At 46.9% G+C, this 15,232-nt stretch overlaps 1 protein-coding gene across 1 annotated transcript in view; it reads left to right on the top strand.

Moving 5' to 3' along the window:
- Positions 1–10,544, top strand: part of birc6 (baculoviral IAP repeat containing 6) — a 348,945-nt gene extending 338,401 nt beyond the window's left edge. Inside the window, 1 exon segment of the mRNA XM_055639933.1 lies at positions 9,715–10,544. Coding sequence (XP_055495908.1) covers positions 9,715–9,894 — 180 coding nt within the window. The 3' untranslated portion in view covers positions 9,895–10,544.
- The last annotated feature ends 4,688 nt before the right edge of the window (positions 10,545–15,232 follow it).

Below are 15,232 nucleotides of genomic sequence, written 5' to 3'. Positions count from 1 at the left end.
TGCTCATGAGGATTTGAATTACATTTGGCAGGGGGATAGGACCCTATGCAGTGGAGAGCCAGCTGGGAGGCTGGAGGTCGATACAGATGTCAGTGAGAGCAAGCTAAGTGGACAGGACTGGTTGGAGCCAGGCAGCAATGAGGAAGAAGGGTTGCATTAAATTACATTGATATCAATGCAAGTGGCCTGACAGGGAAGGTGGATGAACTTGGGACCTAGAAATGTACATACGACTGATGTAAAAACCTGGCTGAGGGAAGACAGGACTGGCAGTTAACGTTCCAGTGTGCAGGTCTTACAAATGAGAAAGTGGTGAGGGCAAAGGAGAAAGGGGACACGGTAATGATGAAAGGCAACCTCACAGCAGTGGTCTGAGTGACATTACTGATGGATCGTCCAGTGGGCTATACAGGTGGAGCTGCACTGCACCATCGGCCCTCAAATAGTCAATGGCAATTAGACGGACAGGTCTGCCCAATACCCAGGGAGATTGCCAGATTGCAAGATTAATAAGGTGGTCACAGTAGGGGATTTTGTCTTTCCCAATATAGACTGGGGCGGCCATAGCTGCCGAGCATGGAGGCCGTTACAATAGTAGAATTTAACAGGCATGTGGATAAGCAAAGAATGGAAGGATATGAATTATCTGCAGGTTGATAAGAAATGGTCGGCATCATGATCGGCACAGACATTGTGGGCCAAAGGGCCTGTTCTTGTGCTGTACTCTTCTATATTTCTCTATTCTCTGCATATTCATGCGCCTATCCAAAAGCCTCTTGAATGCCACTATCATATCTGCCTCGACCACCAACCCCGGCAGCTCCATCTGTGTAAAATAAACTTCCCCCGCATATCTCTTTTACACTTTGCCTCTCACCTTCAAACTAGTATTTGATATTTCCATCCTGAAAAACTGTCTACCCTATCTGTACCTCCCATAATTGTATATACTTCTGTCAGGTCTCCCATAACCTTCACATTCTAGAGAAACCGTGGGCGGCACGGTGGTGCAGTGGTAGAGCTGCTGCCTCACAGCGCCAGAGTCCCGGGTTCCATCCTGACTACGGGTGCTGTCTGTACGGAGTTTGTACGTTCTCCCTGTGACCGCGTGGGTTTTCTCCTGGTGCCCCGGTCTTCGCCTTCACCCCAAAGACGGACAGGTTTGTAGGCTAATTGGCTTGGTAAAAATGTAAATTGTCCATAGTGTGTGTAGGATAGTGTTAGTGGGCGGGGGGGACCTCTGGTCAGCACAGACTCGGTGGGTCGAAGGGCACTGCATCTCTAAACTAAACCAAACTAATTCATGTCTGTTCAACCTCTCTCTGTAGGTACTATCCCCAATTCCAGACATCATTTTGGTAAACCACCTCTGCACCCTTTCCAAAGCCTTCTTATCCTTCCTGTAATAGGGCAACCAGAACTGCATGCAATACTGCAATAGGGACCTAACCAAAGTCCTGTCAAGATGCATCATGACTTCCCGACTCTTACACTTAATGTGCCGACTAATGAAGGCATGAATAGCCTTCTTTGCCACTCTATCGACATGTTGCCACTTCAGGCAGTTATGGACTCCAAGTTCCCTCTGTACAGCAATGCTGTTAAGAGTCATGTTATTAATTGTATATTTTGCCCTTACATTCTCCCAAAGTATAACACCTCACACTTACTCGGATTAAACACCATCTGCCATTTTTCCGCCCATTTCTGTCACTATATATTTTATTTTTTACTATATATATTTCTGTATATCTCACGCTATAGCTAGCATTCCTCGCAGTCTACGCTCCCACCTGTTTTGGTGTAATCTGCAAACGTACTAACCAACCCGCCTACATTTACGTCCATTATACATCACAAACAACAGTGTTGCCAGCATAAATCCCGGTAAAACTCCACTTAATCCATATGACCAAGTCGACCTATGCATCTTAATCTTCTTTATCAGCCTTCCATGGGGGACTTTATCAAATGTCTTACCAAAATCCAGCGAGAGCTCTAATCTCATCTATCATCTTTGTCATTTCTTCAAAAAACTCAAATCAAGTTCTGACCTGCCGCATACAAAGCCATACTGACTGTTCCTAATTAACCCATTCTCTGAGATTCACTGACATATAATTCTCTCTGCTTCTCTTCATAAACAAAGGAATAGCAATAGTTCCAAAGCATTAGTTTCTAAAGAGACTACTCTACAGTCCTCCGGGATGATTTGTGTCGCTAGAGAAGACACAAATATCTTCGTCAATTTCATCTCCTGGTTCTCTTGATAACCTGGGCTAGATCCCATCAGGCTCTGGGGATTTTGAGAGATAATAGCTGCTCAGAAACCAAAGTAGTCAACTATGTGTGGGGCAGTAGGAGATGGGCAAGGTTCTCTAGGTATTTATTGTGGAGAAAATCATGAAGACTAGCAAACTTGGAAAAGTTAATGGCGATGTGGTGAGGACAGTCCGTATTACAGTTGAAGTGCTGGATGCCCGATAATGTATGAAGGTAGATAAATCACCTGGGCCTGATCAACTATATGCAAGGACATTGTGGAAAGCTAAAGAAGAAATTGCAGGAGCCCTGACTGACATATATGAAACATCATTAAACATGAGTTAGGTGCCATAAGACTAGAGGGTGTCTAATGTTGTACCTCTATCTAAGAAGGACTGCAAAGAAAAACCTGTGAACTGTAGACCCGTAAGGTAGTAAGGGATAGTAGAATTAGGCCATTTGGCCCACCGTCTACTCCACCATTCAATAATGGCTGTTCTATCTCTCCCTCCTAACCCCATTCTCCTGCCTTCTCCCCATAACCTCTGACACCTGAAATAATCAAGAATCTATCTATCTCTCCCTTAAAAATATCCACTGATTTAGCCTCCACAGCCTTCTGTGGCAAAGAATTCCACAGTCACCACCCTCTGACTAAAGAAATTTCTCATCATCTCCTTCCTGAAAGAACATCCTTTAATTCTGAGGCTATGACCTCTAGTCCTCGACTCTCCCACTAGTGGAAACACCCTCTCCACATTCACTCTATCCAAACCGTTCACTATTCAGTATGTTTCAATGAGGTCCACCCTCATTCTTCTAATTTGAATCATTTTTCTAATCTAAGAATTAATCTAAGAAAGTACTGCAGATGCTGGAAAAATCAAAGGTAGGCAAAAATGTTGGAGAAACTCAGCAGGTGAGGCAGCATCTATGGAGCGAAGGAATAGGCGACGTTTCGGGTCAAGACCCTTCTTCAGACTGATGTGGGAGGCAGGAACAAGGAGAGGAGAAGGAGGGAGAAAGCAGGGACTACCTGAAATTGGAGAAGTCAATGTTCATACTGCTGGGGTGTAAACTACCCAAGCGAAATATGAGGTGCTGCTCCTCCAATTTGCGGTGGGACTCACTCTGGCCATGGAAGAGGCCCAGGACAGAAAGGTCGGATTCGGAATGGGAGGGGGAGTTGAAGTGCTGAGCCACCGGGAGATCAGGTTGGTTATTGCGAACTGAGCGGAGGTGTTGGGCGAAACGATCGCCAAGCCTGCGCTGGTCTCACCGATGTAGAGCAGTTGACACCTGGAGCAGCGGATGCAATAGATGAGGTTGGAGGAAGTGCAGGTGAACCTCTGCCTCACCTGGAAAGACTGTTGGGTCCTTGGATGGAGTCGAGGGGGGAGGTAAAACGACAAGTGTAGCATTTCCTGCGGCTGCAAGGGAAAGGACCAGGAGAGGGGGTGGTTTGGGTGGGAAGGGACGAGTTGACCAGGGAGTTACCAAGGGAGCGGTATCTGCGGAAAGCAGAAAGGGGAGGAGATGGGAAGATGTGGCCAGTGGCGGAATCCCGTTGGAAGTGGCGAAAATGTCAGAGGATTATATGTTGTATGTGACGGCTAGGGGGGAAGGTGAGGACAAGGGGGACTGTCCTTGCTACTAGTGGGGGGATGGGGGGTGAGAGGGAGCTATGGGATATAGAAGAGACCCTGGTGAGAGCCTCATCTATAGTCGAAGAGGGGAACCCCTGTTCCATAAAGCTGGTTTGGAACACCTCATCCTGGGTGCAGATGCGGCACAGACGGAGGAATTGGGAGTAGGGGATGGAGTCCTTACAGGAAGCAGGGTGGGAAGAAGTGTAGTCCAGATATCCATGGGAGTCAGTGGGTTTATAGTAGATGTCGGTCAGTAGTCTGTTACCTGCGATGGAGATAGTGAGGTGTAGAAGCAGTAGGGAGATTTCGGAAATATTCCAGGTGAACGAGTGACGGATGGAAGTTAGTGGTGAAATGGATGAAGTCAGTGAGTTCTGCATGGGTGCAGGAGGTGGCACCAATGCAGTCGTCGATATAGCGGAGGTAGAGGTCGGGGATAGGGCCACGGTACGCCTCGAACAAGGATTGATCGACGTACCCTACAAAGAGGCAGGCATAGCTGGGGCCCATGCGCGTGCCCATAGCTACGCCTTGGATTTGGAAGAAATGAGAGGAGTCAAAGGAAAAGTTGTTGAGGGTAAGGACCAGCTGCGCTAGGCAGAAGAGAGTATTAGTAGACAGGGATTGGTTGGTTCTGCAGTCGAGGAAGAAACGGAGGGCTTTAAGACCTTCCTGGTGGGGGATGGAGGTGTAGAGTGACTGGACATCCATGGTGAAGATGAGGGAGTGGGGACCTGGAAAACGGAAGTCATTGAGGAGACGAAGAGCGTGTGAGGTGTCTTGGAGATAGGTAGGGAGGGATTTGACTAGGGGGGGATAGGATGGAGTCGAGGTATGTGGAAATGAGTTCGGTGGGACAAGAACAAGCAGAAACAATGGGTCTGCCAGCACAGTCAGATTTGTGGATTTTGGGGAGAAGGTAAAAGTGGGCCGTGCGGGGCTGGGGAACGATGAGGTTGGAGGCTTGAGAGGGCAGGGAGCCAGAAACGATGAAGCCAGTGATGGTGCTTGTGACCTGATGCTCGTCTGCGGGGGTCATAGAAACATAGAAAATAGGTGCAGTAGTGGGCCATTCGGCCCCTCGAGACAGCACCGCCATTCAATATGATCATGGCTGATCATCCAAAATCTGCCATGATTTTGGTCATGGTCCAGGGATAAGTAGGAGGTGGTGTCTGAGAGTTGGCGCCTGACCTCAGACAGAGGTCAGCGCACCAGACTACCACAGCACCTCCCTTGTCAGCAGGTTTCTTCTAAGCTTAATGTCTGTGGTAAGAAAATTACTGGAGAGGATACATGCATTTGGAATTGGAGGAACATGGTGTCACCAACCTGATCTCCCGGTGGCTCAGCACTTTAACTCCCCCTCCCATTCCCAATCCGATCTTTCTGTCCTGGGCCTCCTCCATGGCCAGTGTGAGTCCCACCGCAAATTGGAGGAACAGCACCTCATATTTCACTTGGGTAGTTTGCACCCCCAGCGGTATGAACATTGACTTCTCCAATTTCAGGTAGTCCCTGCTTTCTCCCTCCTTCCCCTCCCCTTCCCAGCTCTCCCACTGCCTACTGTCTCCGCCTCTTCCTTTCTTTTTTCCCGCCCCCTCCCCTCCCGACATCAGTCTGAAGAAGGGTCTTGACCCGAAACATCGCTTATTCCTTCACTCCATAGATGCTGCCTCACCCGCTGAGTTTCTCCAGCTTTTTTGTCTACATGCATTTGGAAAAGTGGGTTGATGAAGAATAGTCAGCAAGGTTTTGTGTGTGGGAGATCATCTCATGAATTTGATGGGGTTTTTTGAGGATGTAACCAAGAAGGCTGATGAAGGCAGGATCGTAAGTATAGTCTATGTGGAATTCAGCAAGGCCCTTGAAATTTCCACACGTGGCAGACTGCTCTGGAAAGTGAGATCACATGGAGAGCTGCTAACCTGATACAGAATTGACTTCATGGTAGGAAACAGGGTGGTGGTGGAAGGCTTGTGACTAGTAGTGTGCCTCAGAGATCGGTGCTGGGCTTATTCATGTTTGTCATCTATATCAATAATTTGGATGGGAATGTACAAGGCATGATTAGTAGGTTTGCGGATGACCTTGAAATGGGTGGTATAGTTTTCGAGATACAGCATGGAAACAGGGCCTTCATCCCACTGAGTGAGCGCTGACCAACAATCACAAGTCCTGTATTATTCCAGTTTCACAACCTACAAACTAGGGGCAATTTACAGAAGCCAATTAACCAACAAACCTGCGTAACGTTGGGATGTGGGAGGAAACCGGGAGCACTTGGAGAAAACCCACGTGCTCACAGGGAGAGCATGCAAACTCCATACAGACAGCACCCATAGTCTGGATGAAATGCAAGTCTCTGGCACTGTACGGTAGCAACTCCACCACTGCTCCTCCCTCATAGGCAGAGAAGTTGGTTATCATGAATAACGGCGGGACCTTGATCGTTGGGGCAAGTGGGCCAAAGAATGACAAATGGTGTTTAATTCAACCTATGTTCTCTGGTCCTCGATTCACCTACTATGGGCCAGAGACTCAGTGCATTTAACCGATCTATTCCTCTCATGATTTTATGCACTACGTATAAGATCACCCCTCATCCTCCTGCGCTCCAAAGAATAGAGTCCCAGCCTACTCAACCTGTGATCCAGATCCTGCTGCAATTTTTCACAACCACTATCTGCAAAACCACCCACTTTTGTGTCACCTGCAAACTTGCTAATCTTGCCATGTATGTTCTCATCCAAATAATTGATATAGATGACAACAGTAACGGGCCCAGCACCAAACCCTGAGGCCCACCACTAGTCACAGGCCTCCAGTCTGAAAAGCAACCTTCCACCATCATCCTCTGCTTCCTTCCATGAAGCCAATTTTCTATCCATTCAGCTATCTCTCCTTGGATCCCATGCCATCTAATCTTCCAGAGCAGCCTACCATGCAGAACCTTGTTGCATGCCTTACTGAAGTCCATGTATACAACATCTATAGCTCTGCCCTCATCAACTATTTTGATCATGTCTTCAAAAATCTCAATCAGATTTGTGAGACACGACCTCCCACGATCCCTAATCAGCCCTTGCCCATCCAAGTGCCTGTATATCCTATCCCTCAGAATACCCTCTAGTAACTTTCCCAACTACAGATGTTAAGCTCACTGGCCTATAGTTCCCAGCATTTTCCCTGCAGCCCTTCTTGAATAGAGGCACAACATTTGCCACCCTCCAGTCTCCCGGCACCTCTCTTGTATTTAAAGACGACTCGTAAATTTCACCCAGGACCCCCGCAATTTCCTCTCTAGATTCCCACAATGTCCTTAGATATATCTGATCAGGCCCTGGAGATTTGTCTACCAACACTGACAGCTCTCAAGACACTTCCATTGACTGCCCCAAGTTCCTCCATCCTCGTGTCTATCTCCCCGGTAAATACAGAGGAGAAATGCTCATTGAGGACCTTGCCCATCTCCTGTGGCTTCACACAGAGGTGACCGCTTTGATTCCTGAAGGGTTCACTCTCTCTCTAGTTACCCTTTTCCCCCTTATGTATTTATAAAATCTCTTGGGATTGTCCTTAATGCTATCTGAAGACTGAAGAAGTTTTGACCTGAAATGTCACCCATTCCTTCTCTCAAGAAATGCTGCCAGTCCCGCTGAGTTACTCCAGCATTTTGTGTCTAACTGTGTATAAGAGTTAGGATACAAGTTGTACAAGACATTGATGAGGCTGCACTTGTAGTGTTATAGTTCAGTTGTGGTCGCTCTGCAGTAGGAAAGATGCCATTAAGCTGGAAAGAGTGCAGGGATAATTGACGACGATTTTGCCAAGACTCGAGGGCCTAAGTTAATAGAGAGCAATTGGGCAGACTAAGACTGCATTGATTGGAACTCTGGACACTGAGGGCTAATCTTATAGAGGTGTAAAAAATCATGAGGAGAATACAAAGGGTGAATGCACTTTTTCCCAGGGCAAGTGTATCAAGAATTAGAGGACATAGTCAAGTCAAGTCAATTTTATTTCTATAGCACATTTAAAAACAACTCTCGTTGACCAAAGTGCTTTACATCAGTGCAGGTACAAACGTGCTACATACAGTGGTACATAGATCAACAATACAGACATAAATACATACGTACAGCGCTCCCTCAGAGGACCTCAAGAAAGGCTTGAGAGTAGAAATAAGTTTTAAGTCTCGACTTAAAAGAGTCAATTGAGGGGGCAGTTCTGATGGGAAGGGGGATGCTGTTCCACAGTCTAGGAGCTGCAACCGCAAAAGCGCGGTCGCCCCTGAGCTTATGCCTGGACCGCGGGATGGGTTTAGGTTTAGAATCATAGGGGAAAGATTAAGAGGAAGGTGAGGGGCAACTATTTTACACAGAGGGTGGTGGGTGGTAATATTGAACAAGCTGCCGCAGGTGGTTCAGTAGATAGAATAACAACCTTTTAAAAAGACATTTGGATCAGTACATGGATCAGAAAGGCTTACAGCGATATGGGCCAAGTGCAGGCAAAAGGGGCTAGCTGCATTGGAGCATCTTAGTTGCCTTGGATGTTGATCTGCAAGTCAGGTTTCGTGCTGTACAAGTCAATGATACTATGATGGCAAGTGAGTGATCATCTTGGTTGTGGAAGGTAGATAAAAATGCATGAGAAACTCAGCGGGTGAGACAGCATCTATGGAGCGAAGGAATAGGTGACGTTTCGGGTCGAGACCCTTCTTCGCTCCATAGATGCTGTCTCACCCGCCGAGTTTCTCCAGCATTTTTACCTACCTTTGATTTTTCCAACATCGGCAGTTCTTTCTTAATCATCTTGGTTGTGGAGGTTCTCCATGTATAAGTGGCTGCAATATACTATGCCGAAATGTGGAGTTTGTTTAAATCAAAGTTGCATCGTTTCTGATGTGGGATTGGAGCTTCCATTTCCATCAAAGAATTGCAAAGACGTGGTACAAAACACAAATATGTCATGAATTTGTTAAAGAGCAAACAGTGCTTATTAAAAGACAGATACAGTTGGGTAAACGCATAGGGGTGAGAGGAGAAGCAGTGAGGAATATCAATGTGAAGGAAGGAACTGTAGATGTTGGTTTACACTGAAGATAGACACAAAATGGTGGTCAGGCAGCATCTCTGGCTAGAAGGAATGGGTGACGTTTTGGGTCGAGACCCTTCTTCAGACTGAGAGTCCGAGAACCCATTGAGATTTTCCAACATAGATTTTTATCTTCAGGGACAATTTACGACGGCCAATCAATCCATCGACCCGCACATGTTTTGGAAGCAGGACCAATCCAGAGCATCAGAGGGAAGCACATGCATTCACAGGGTGAACATGCAAACTCCACACAGACAGCATCAGAGCTTAGGATTGTATCTAGTGTGGTGGAGCAGTGAGGTAGCAGCTCTTCCAGCTGAGCCACTCTGCTGCTCAATTCTACCTATTCCAATTCTACACTACCCATGTAAATCATTCCCATATCTCCATATCCATATCACATTTCCAAAACCCTTCCATATCTCTAGTCTCCCTCTGCCCTGACTCTCAGCCTGAAGAAGGATCTCGTTCTGAATGTCACCCTTTCCGTGTATCCAGGGATGCTGCCTGTCCCACTGAGTTCCAGCATCTGCAGTTCCTTTCTACATCAATCATTTTTGTTCATTTCAAACAAAATGCCCTACATTTTCATGGAGCAGTCGTGATTTTATGAATGTGGTTTCTGAATTACAACCATCTAAATGTATGAGCACAAAACGTTCCTTCCTGACATGATTGCCGGCTGCTTGTCTTGCAGCGTCACACTGCACAATTACGTGAAGAGTTGTTGAAGCTTCCCTGCCCAGAGGGCCTGGAGCCAGAGAAAGCGGTGGAGAAGGGGGACGAGGCTGCAAGTGGTGAAATCAAATCCATATCAGAGGGTGAAGAAATAGCCAGCAGTAGCAGAGATCACCCCCCCAATGATGTCCAACTATGATCTGCATTGTGGACTCGATAGACTCAAAAGGCTTTGAAGCACAAGCCAAACTTTGTCAATATTTGTATGTAAGAAGCTAATTATGTAATAGGTAATAAAATTGAACTATGCTATGCCCTTGAAGGTAAACCTGTTTAAATCAATATGATCTTTTATTTACCTGTAAAAGAGTGTAAACATTTTTGTGCTTTTATTTTTCAATTGTGACATAACCACTACATGGTATGTTTGAAAAGTATGTTCATGTGTACACTGATGATAAATTGATCAATCACTGATATAAGGGAAATACGTTCGAATGGTTACTGAAAGTTCATTTCAGTTGACCACTCGAGGACAGTTGTAACCAGGAATATATTGTCATCCTTATAGATACTTTGCTTATTTAAAAAACAGATGTTAGGTTTGATAGCCCACCATCTCTCTCCCCCTTCTCCCACCCCTTGGATAAAACATTTGGCCATATTCATTGCTCATATTCAATTTCTACAAACTTCTGTAACTTCAATAAAAGATAAATGAACATTCTATTCAGCTATGATTGATTACTGGTGCGTTAACAGTACTGTTAATTACTGAATTCATGAATGTTTTTACGATGAGTCTTAAATGCATTTTTAATAAATATAACTTTCTTTGGTTCACATGAATTCATATTGGACTCTAGATTGTTGAAAGTGTAAATGAGAGGCAGATTGCTGCCAACTATCTTCCTCGAGTGATCCGAGAATGGTCCTCACCAGGTTCAGATCCTACACACTAATCATCAAACATTTTTCTGGATACTGTTTGGGTATTTTGAACACAGAGGTTCAGCACAAGAACGGGCCCGTTATCTCACAATCTTGGTGCCCAACATGATGCCAACTTAAACTGATCTCATCTGCATGGACTTGATCCATATCCCTTCATATCGAAAAGCCTCTTAAACATCACTGTCATATGTGCCTCCACCAGTGTGCTCCAGGCCCCCACTACTCTGTGTGCACTGCACATCCCCATTAAACTTTCTCCCCCTCACCTTATAGCTATGCCCTCCAGTGTTGGGCCTTTCCATCCTGGGAAAATAGTGCTGACTGTCTACCTTATCTGTGCCCCTCATCATTTTATATATTTCTATCAAGTGTCCCGTCAACCTCCAACGTTCTAGGAAACAACCAAGTCTAACCCTGAAGCTGAAATCTCCTAATCCAGCCAGCATTGATGTCCTGTCAAAGAGCTGCAGATGCTGGTTTAAATCAAAGGTAGACACAAAATGCTGGAGGAACTCGGCGGGACAGGCAGCATCTATGGAGAGAAAGAATAAGTGATGTTTTGGGTCTGAAGAAGGGTCTCTACCCAAAACATCACCCATTCCTTCTCTCCAGAGATGCTGCCTGTCCCGCTGAGTTACTCCAGCATTTTGCGTCTACCCAGCATTGATATAAACCTCCTCTGCACCCTCTCTCAAGCCTCCACATTTATCCCATAATGGGACGACCAGAACTGCACACAATACTCCAAATGCAACCCAGCTAAAGTCCAAAAGTTCTTGACTTCCTGACTCTTGCGTTCAATGCCCCTAGCAATGAAGGCAAGCATACCACCCAATCTTTACCACCCTATCTACTTGTTCTGATACTTTCAGTGAGCTATGAACTCCAAGATCCCTCTGCACATCAATGCTGTTTGGGGTCTTGCCACTAATTATATACTTACCCCACCACCCTTACATTCAACCTTGCAAATTGTACCACCTCACACTCCATCTGCATTGATCTGCCCATTCTACACCTGATAAATAGGAGTCCACACCTAGAACAGCGGATACAGTAGATGAGGTTGGAAGAGGTGCAGGTGAACCTCTGCCTCACCTGACTGTCGGGATCCTTGGACGGAGTCTAGGGAGGAGGTAAAGGGGCAGGTGTTACATCTCTTGCTGTTGCAGGGGAATGTACCTGGGTAGGGGGTGGTTTGAATGGGAAGGGAAGTTAACCAGGGAGTTGTGGAGGGAACTGTCTGCGGAAAGGGGTGGAGATGGGAAGATAATATTCAGCTGTCTGCAACTCCTCCAGTATTGGTGTCGTCAGCAAACTTACAAACCTATCTATATTCTGGCACATGGGACCTGCACAAACCATGGGAATCTTCACACTTTAAAACATATTCCATTTTCAAGATCTCATACTGTCAAAAATATTAAAGCTGGTTTCAAAATTGGTTGGGAAATCTTTAGAACAACTGAGCATAAACATATTATAGTCACTGTAATGTTGAATTAATAATAATAATAATACATTTTATTTATGGGCGCCTTTCAAGAGTCTCAAGGACACCTTACAAAAATTTAGCAGGTAGAGGAAAAACATGTAAGGGGAATGAAATAAATAGTAGAGACATGACTAGTACACAAAGTAAATACAGAATTCAATACAAAACACATATGAGGCAATTAATGCACAGATGAAAAGGGAGGGGGACGTGGGGCTAAGGATAGGCAGAGGTGAAGAGATGGGTCTTGAGGCGGGACTGGAAGATGGTGAGGGACACGGAATTGCGGATCAGTTGGGGGAGGGGGTTCCAGAGCCTGGGAGCTGCCCTGGAGAAGGCTCTGTCCCCAAAACTGCGGAGGTTGGACTTGTGGATGGAGAGGAGACCGGCTGATGTGGATCTGAGGGACCGTGAGGGTTGGTAGGGGGAGAGGAGGTCAGTGAGATATGGGGGGGCCAGATGGTGGAGGGCTTTGTAGGTGAGGACCAGGATTTTACTTCGGAGTCACGTGAGTGACTACGTGAAGAACCCCGCTTACGACGCATGCGTGTCATATCGCTACACGCATTGCAAAGAGTCACACAGGGGGAACGACGTTCCCCAGCGGGAGAATTTGAAAGTCGGGAACAGCAGGTAAGAGACTCTGCGTTCCTTCCACTTACCTTTTAGGTGGAGTCATGGACCGGGTCCATGAAGGCTGCGGAAAACTGGCGGGGGAGAACCGCGGAGTGCGGGCAGCCGGCAGCAGCAGCAACTGCACACCAATTTTCCGGAGAGGAAACACCTGTGCACGACTTCGCTCCCGCACCGGCAAAATTCACTTCTCGGCCGGGCGGGAAGCGAAGCAAAGACGTCCCGTATGCCAGTCTCAAGCGAGTCTGGCTTGGAGCAGTCACTAGCGGCCAGCGCCGAGGCTGCAGGACAGAGTGCAACCACGAGGGACCAGTGCTGTAAGTACCAGGGGTACACAGGAGGGCTGGAGAAGCTCAGCGGGTGCAGCAGCATCTATGGAGCGAAGGGAGTGGGGACGTTTCGGGCCGAAACCCTTCTTCAGACTGTAAGTACCGGGGTTGGTCCGAGGGGTCCCTACGAGCAGCCGGGAGCGGCCAATGCTGAGGGCATTTGAGCCGGTCTGACCGGCTGCAAACCAGTGCCGTGAGCACCGGGGTCGGTCCCAGCGGTTTAAGATTACGAGCAGCTAGGAGCGGCCAGTGCTGAGGGCATTGGAGCCGGTTTGACAGGCTGCAAAACGACCGCAGAAGGACCAGTGCCGTGAGCACCGGGGTTGGTCCCAGCGGTTTAAGTTTAAGATTAACAGCCGGTTTGACCGACTGCGGAACTGCCGCGAGGGACCAGTGCCGTGAACACCGGGGTCGGTCCGAGCGGTTCGAATCTGACCAACAGCGGGAGCGCCCAGAACTGAGGGCATTGGAGCGGGGTTGACCGGCTGCAAACGACCGCGAGGGACCAGTACCGTGAGTACCGGGGTCGGTCCCAGCGGTCTGAGATAAACGAGCAGCCAGGAGCGCTGAGAGCGTTGGAGCCGGTTTGACCGGCTACACAGCAAAAATCCCGACAAATCGGGTACAACCCCACGGACCCCATTGAATTGAGTGGCGGTGCAGGCTCGAGGGGCCGAATGGCCTGCTCCTGCACCTAATTTCTATGTTGCTATGACCCTTACTATAGGTATGTGGGAAAATGGTGTAGACCTAAAAATAGGGGGTTTTCATAGAATCTGTTTGTTAATCCTTTGGTTAAAGTATTAGATGGGTCCGAGGCGCTGGAAGTGCGGAGACGGCGTGGACCCGCTAGCCCACGCTGGAGGAAGCCGGTACGAGTGGCTGCAGCATGATCAGCAGCCAGCACAGGTGCCTGTGAGTACCGGGACCGTGTGGAGTGGTGGACCTACATACAGGACCGGTGCGGTCAGCGGCGGGGCGAGGAAAACCCGCAAACCAGTGCCCGTGTGTACAGGGGACGGGAACAGCGGGGGAAAAAAGGAGCTCCTTCACAGTGGCAGTCACATGGATGTGGAGACTGGCCACAGTGGGCAGGTGGTAAGCCCCACATGGGTACCCCGTGCGGGACCCCTAGAGATCTCTAACTCTATAAAAAAGAGTGGGCCGGACCCTGATGGGCCACACCCTGACTAGGTATGTTGCAAAACCTACCTGAATCGTCATTGGGAATCTGCCCACAGCCATGTCCGCGATTTTGGCGCTGTTTGGAGGGGGCGGGTTTAAAACGCGATTTTTACTAGGCTGTACTAATCGCAGATGTTCAGCCTAGTAAATCATTAACGAAAAATCGCTGCAAGACCCGGTCGCAAAAGGTATTATTAGTTTTATAGGCCTCGATAATATGGTTATAATAGTTTTAAAATTACTCTCTCATTCCGCAACCTCTCGCAGCCCCAGGGTTTAATAAAGCAAACAATTAAAGGTATGTACCTTATTTTTACATTAAATGGGGCATATATATAACCCGGTATATCTATAGCGAGTAGTTCATTTTGGGCTTTTTATATCCCGCAGTATTTTTCTCGGCATTTGAGGGCACTAATCCAGCGCGATGTGAACGTTCTAAACCAGCGCGTTCACATGAACCCACTAGAAAGCCGATTTAAATGGGCATTTATTTACAGCAATTGAACACTAAATTCCTTCCATTTGGCCTATAAATTAATGTAAATTAGATATAAAAATCATGTTATATTGTGAATTATTTGTGAATAATCTTTGGACACTTAGGCTATTTAAAAATGTTAATCTTTCCTTAAGAAATGGGCTTTTGACTATCCAAGATCACAGCTTTTTTGTAATGTCCATTGAAAATCAATAGGGAACAAGATGCTAATTTCCGAGTATGAAAATGGCCATAACCTTTTTAATACTTGAGATATGAAAGTGAATTTGGTGTCAAATTAAACTTATTGTTATGCTTTATCTGATGGGATAAATTGCAGACTTGATTTTTAAAATCTCAAAATTTTGTAACATTGCTACCCTGACCACACAGGATTACATAATCCAGAAGCTGCTGGATGGTGGAGACTGGGATCCAAGGATGGCAGCCAGTATAAATT

This window comes from Leucoraja erinacea, chromosome 8 (genome assembly GCF_028641065.1).
Source record: "Leucoraja erinacea ecotype New England chromosome 8, Leri_hhj_1, whole genome shotgun sequence".
Classification (NCBI taxonomy): domain Eukaryota; kingdom Metazoa; phylum Chordata; class Chondrichthyes; order Rajiformes; family Rajidae; genus Leucoraja; species Leucoraja erinaceus.
The sequence above is the reverse complement of the archived record's forward strand: the minus strand, read 5'-3'. Positions and strand labels throughout refer to the sequence as shown.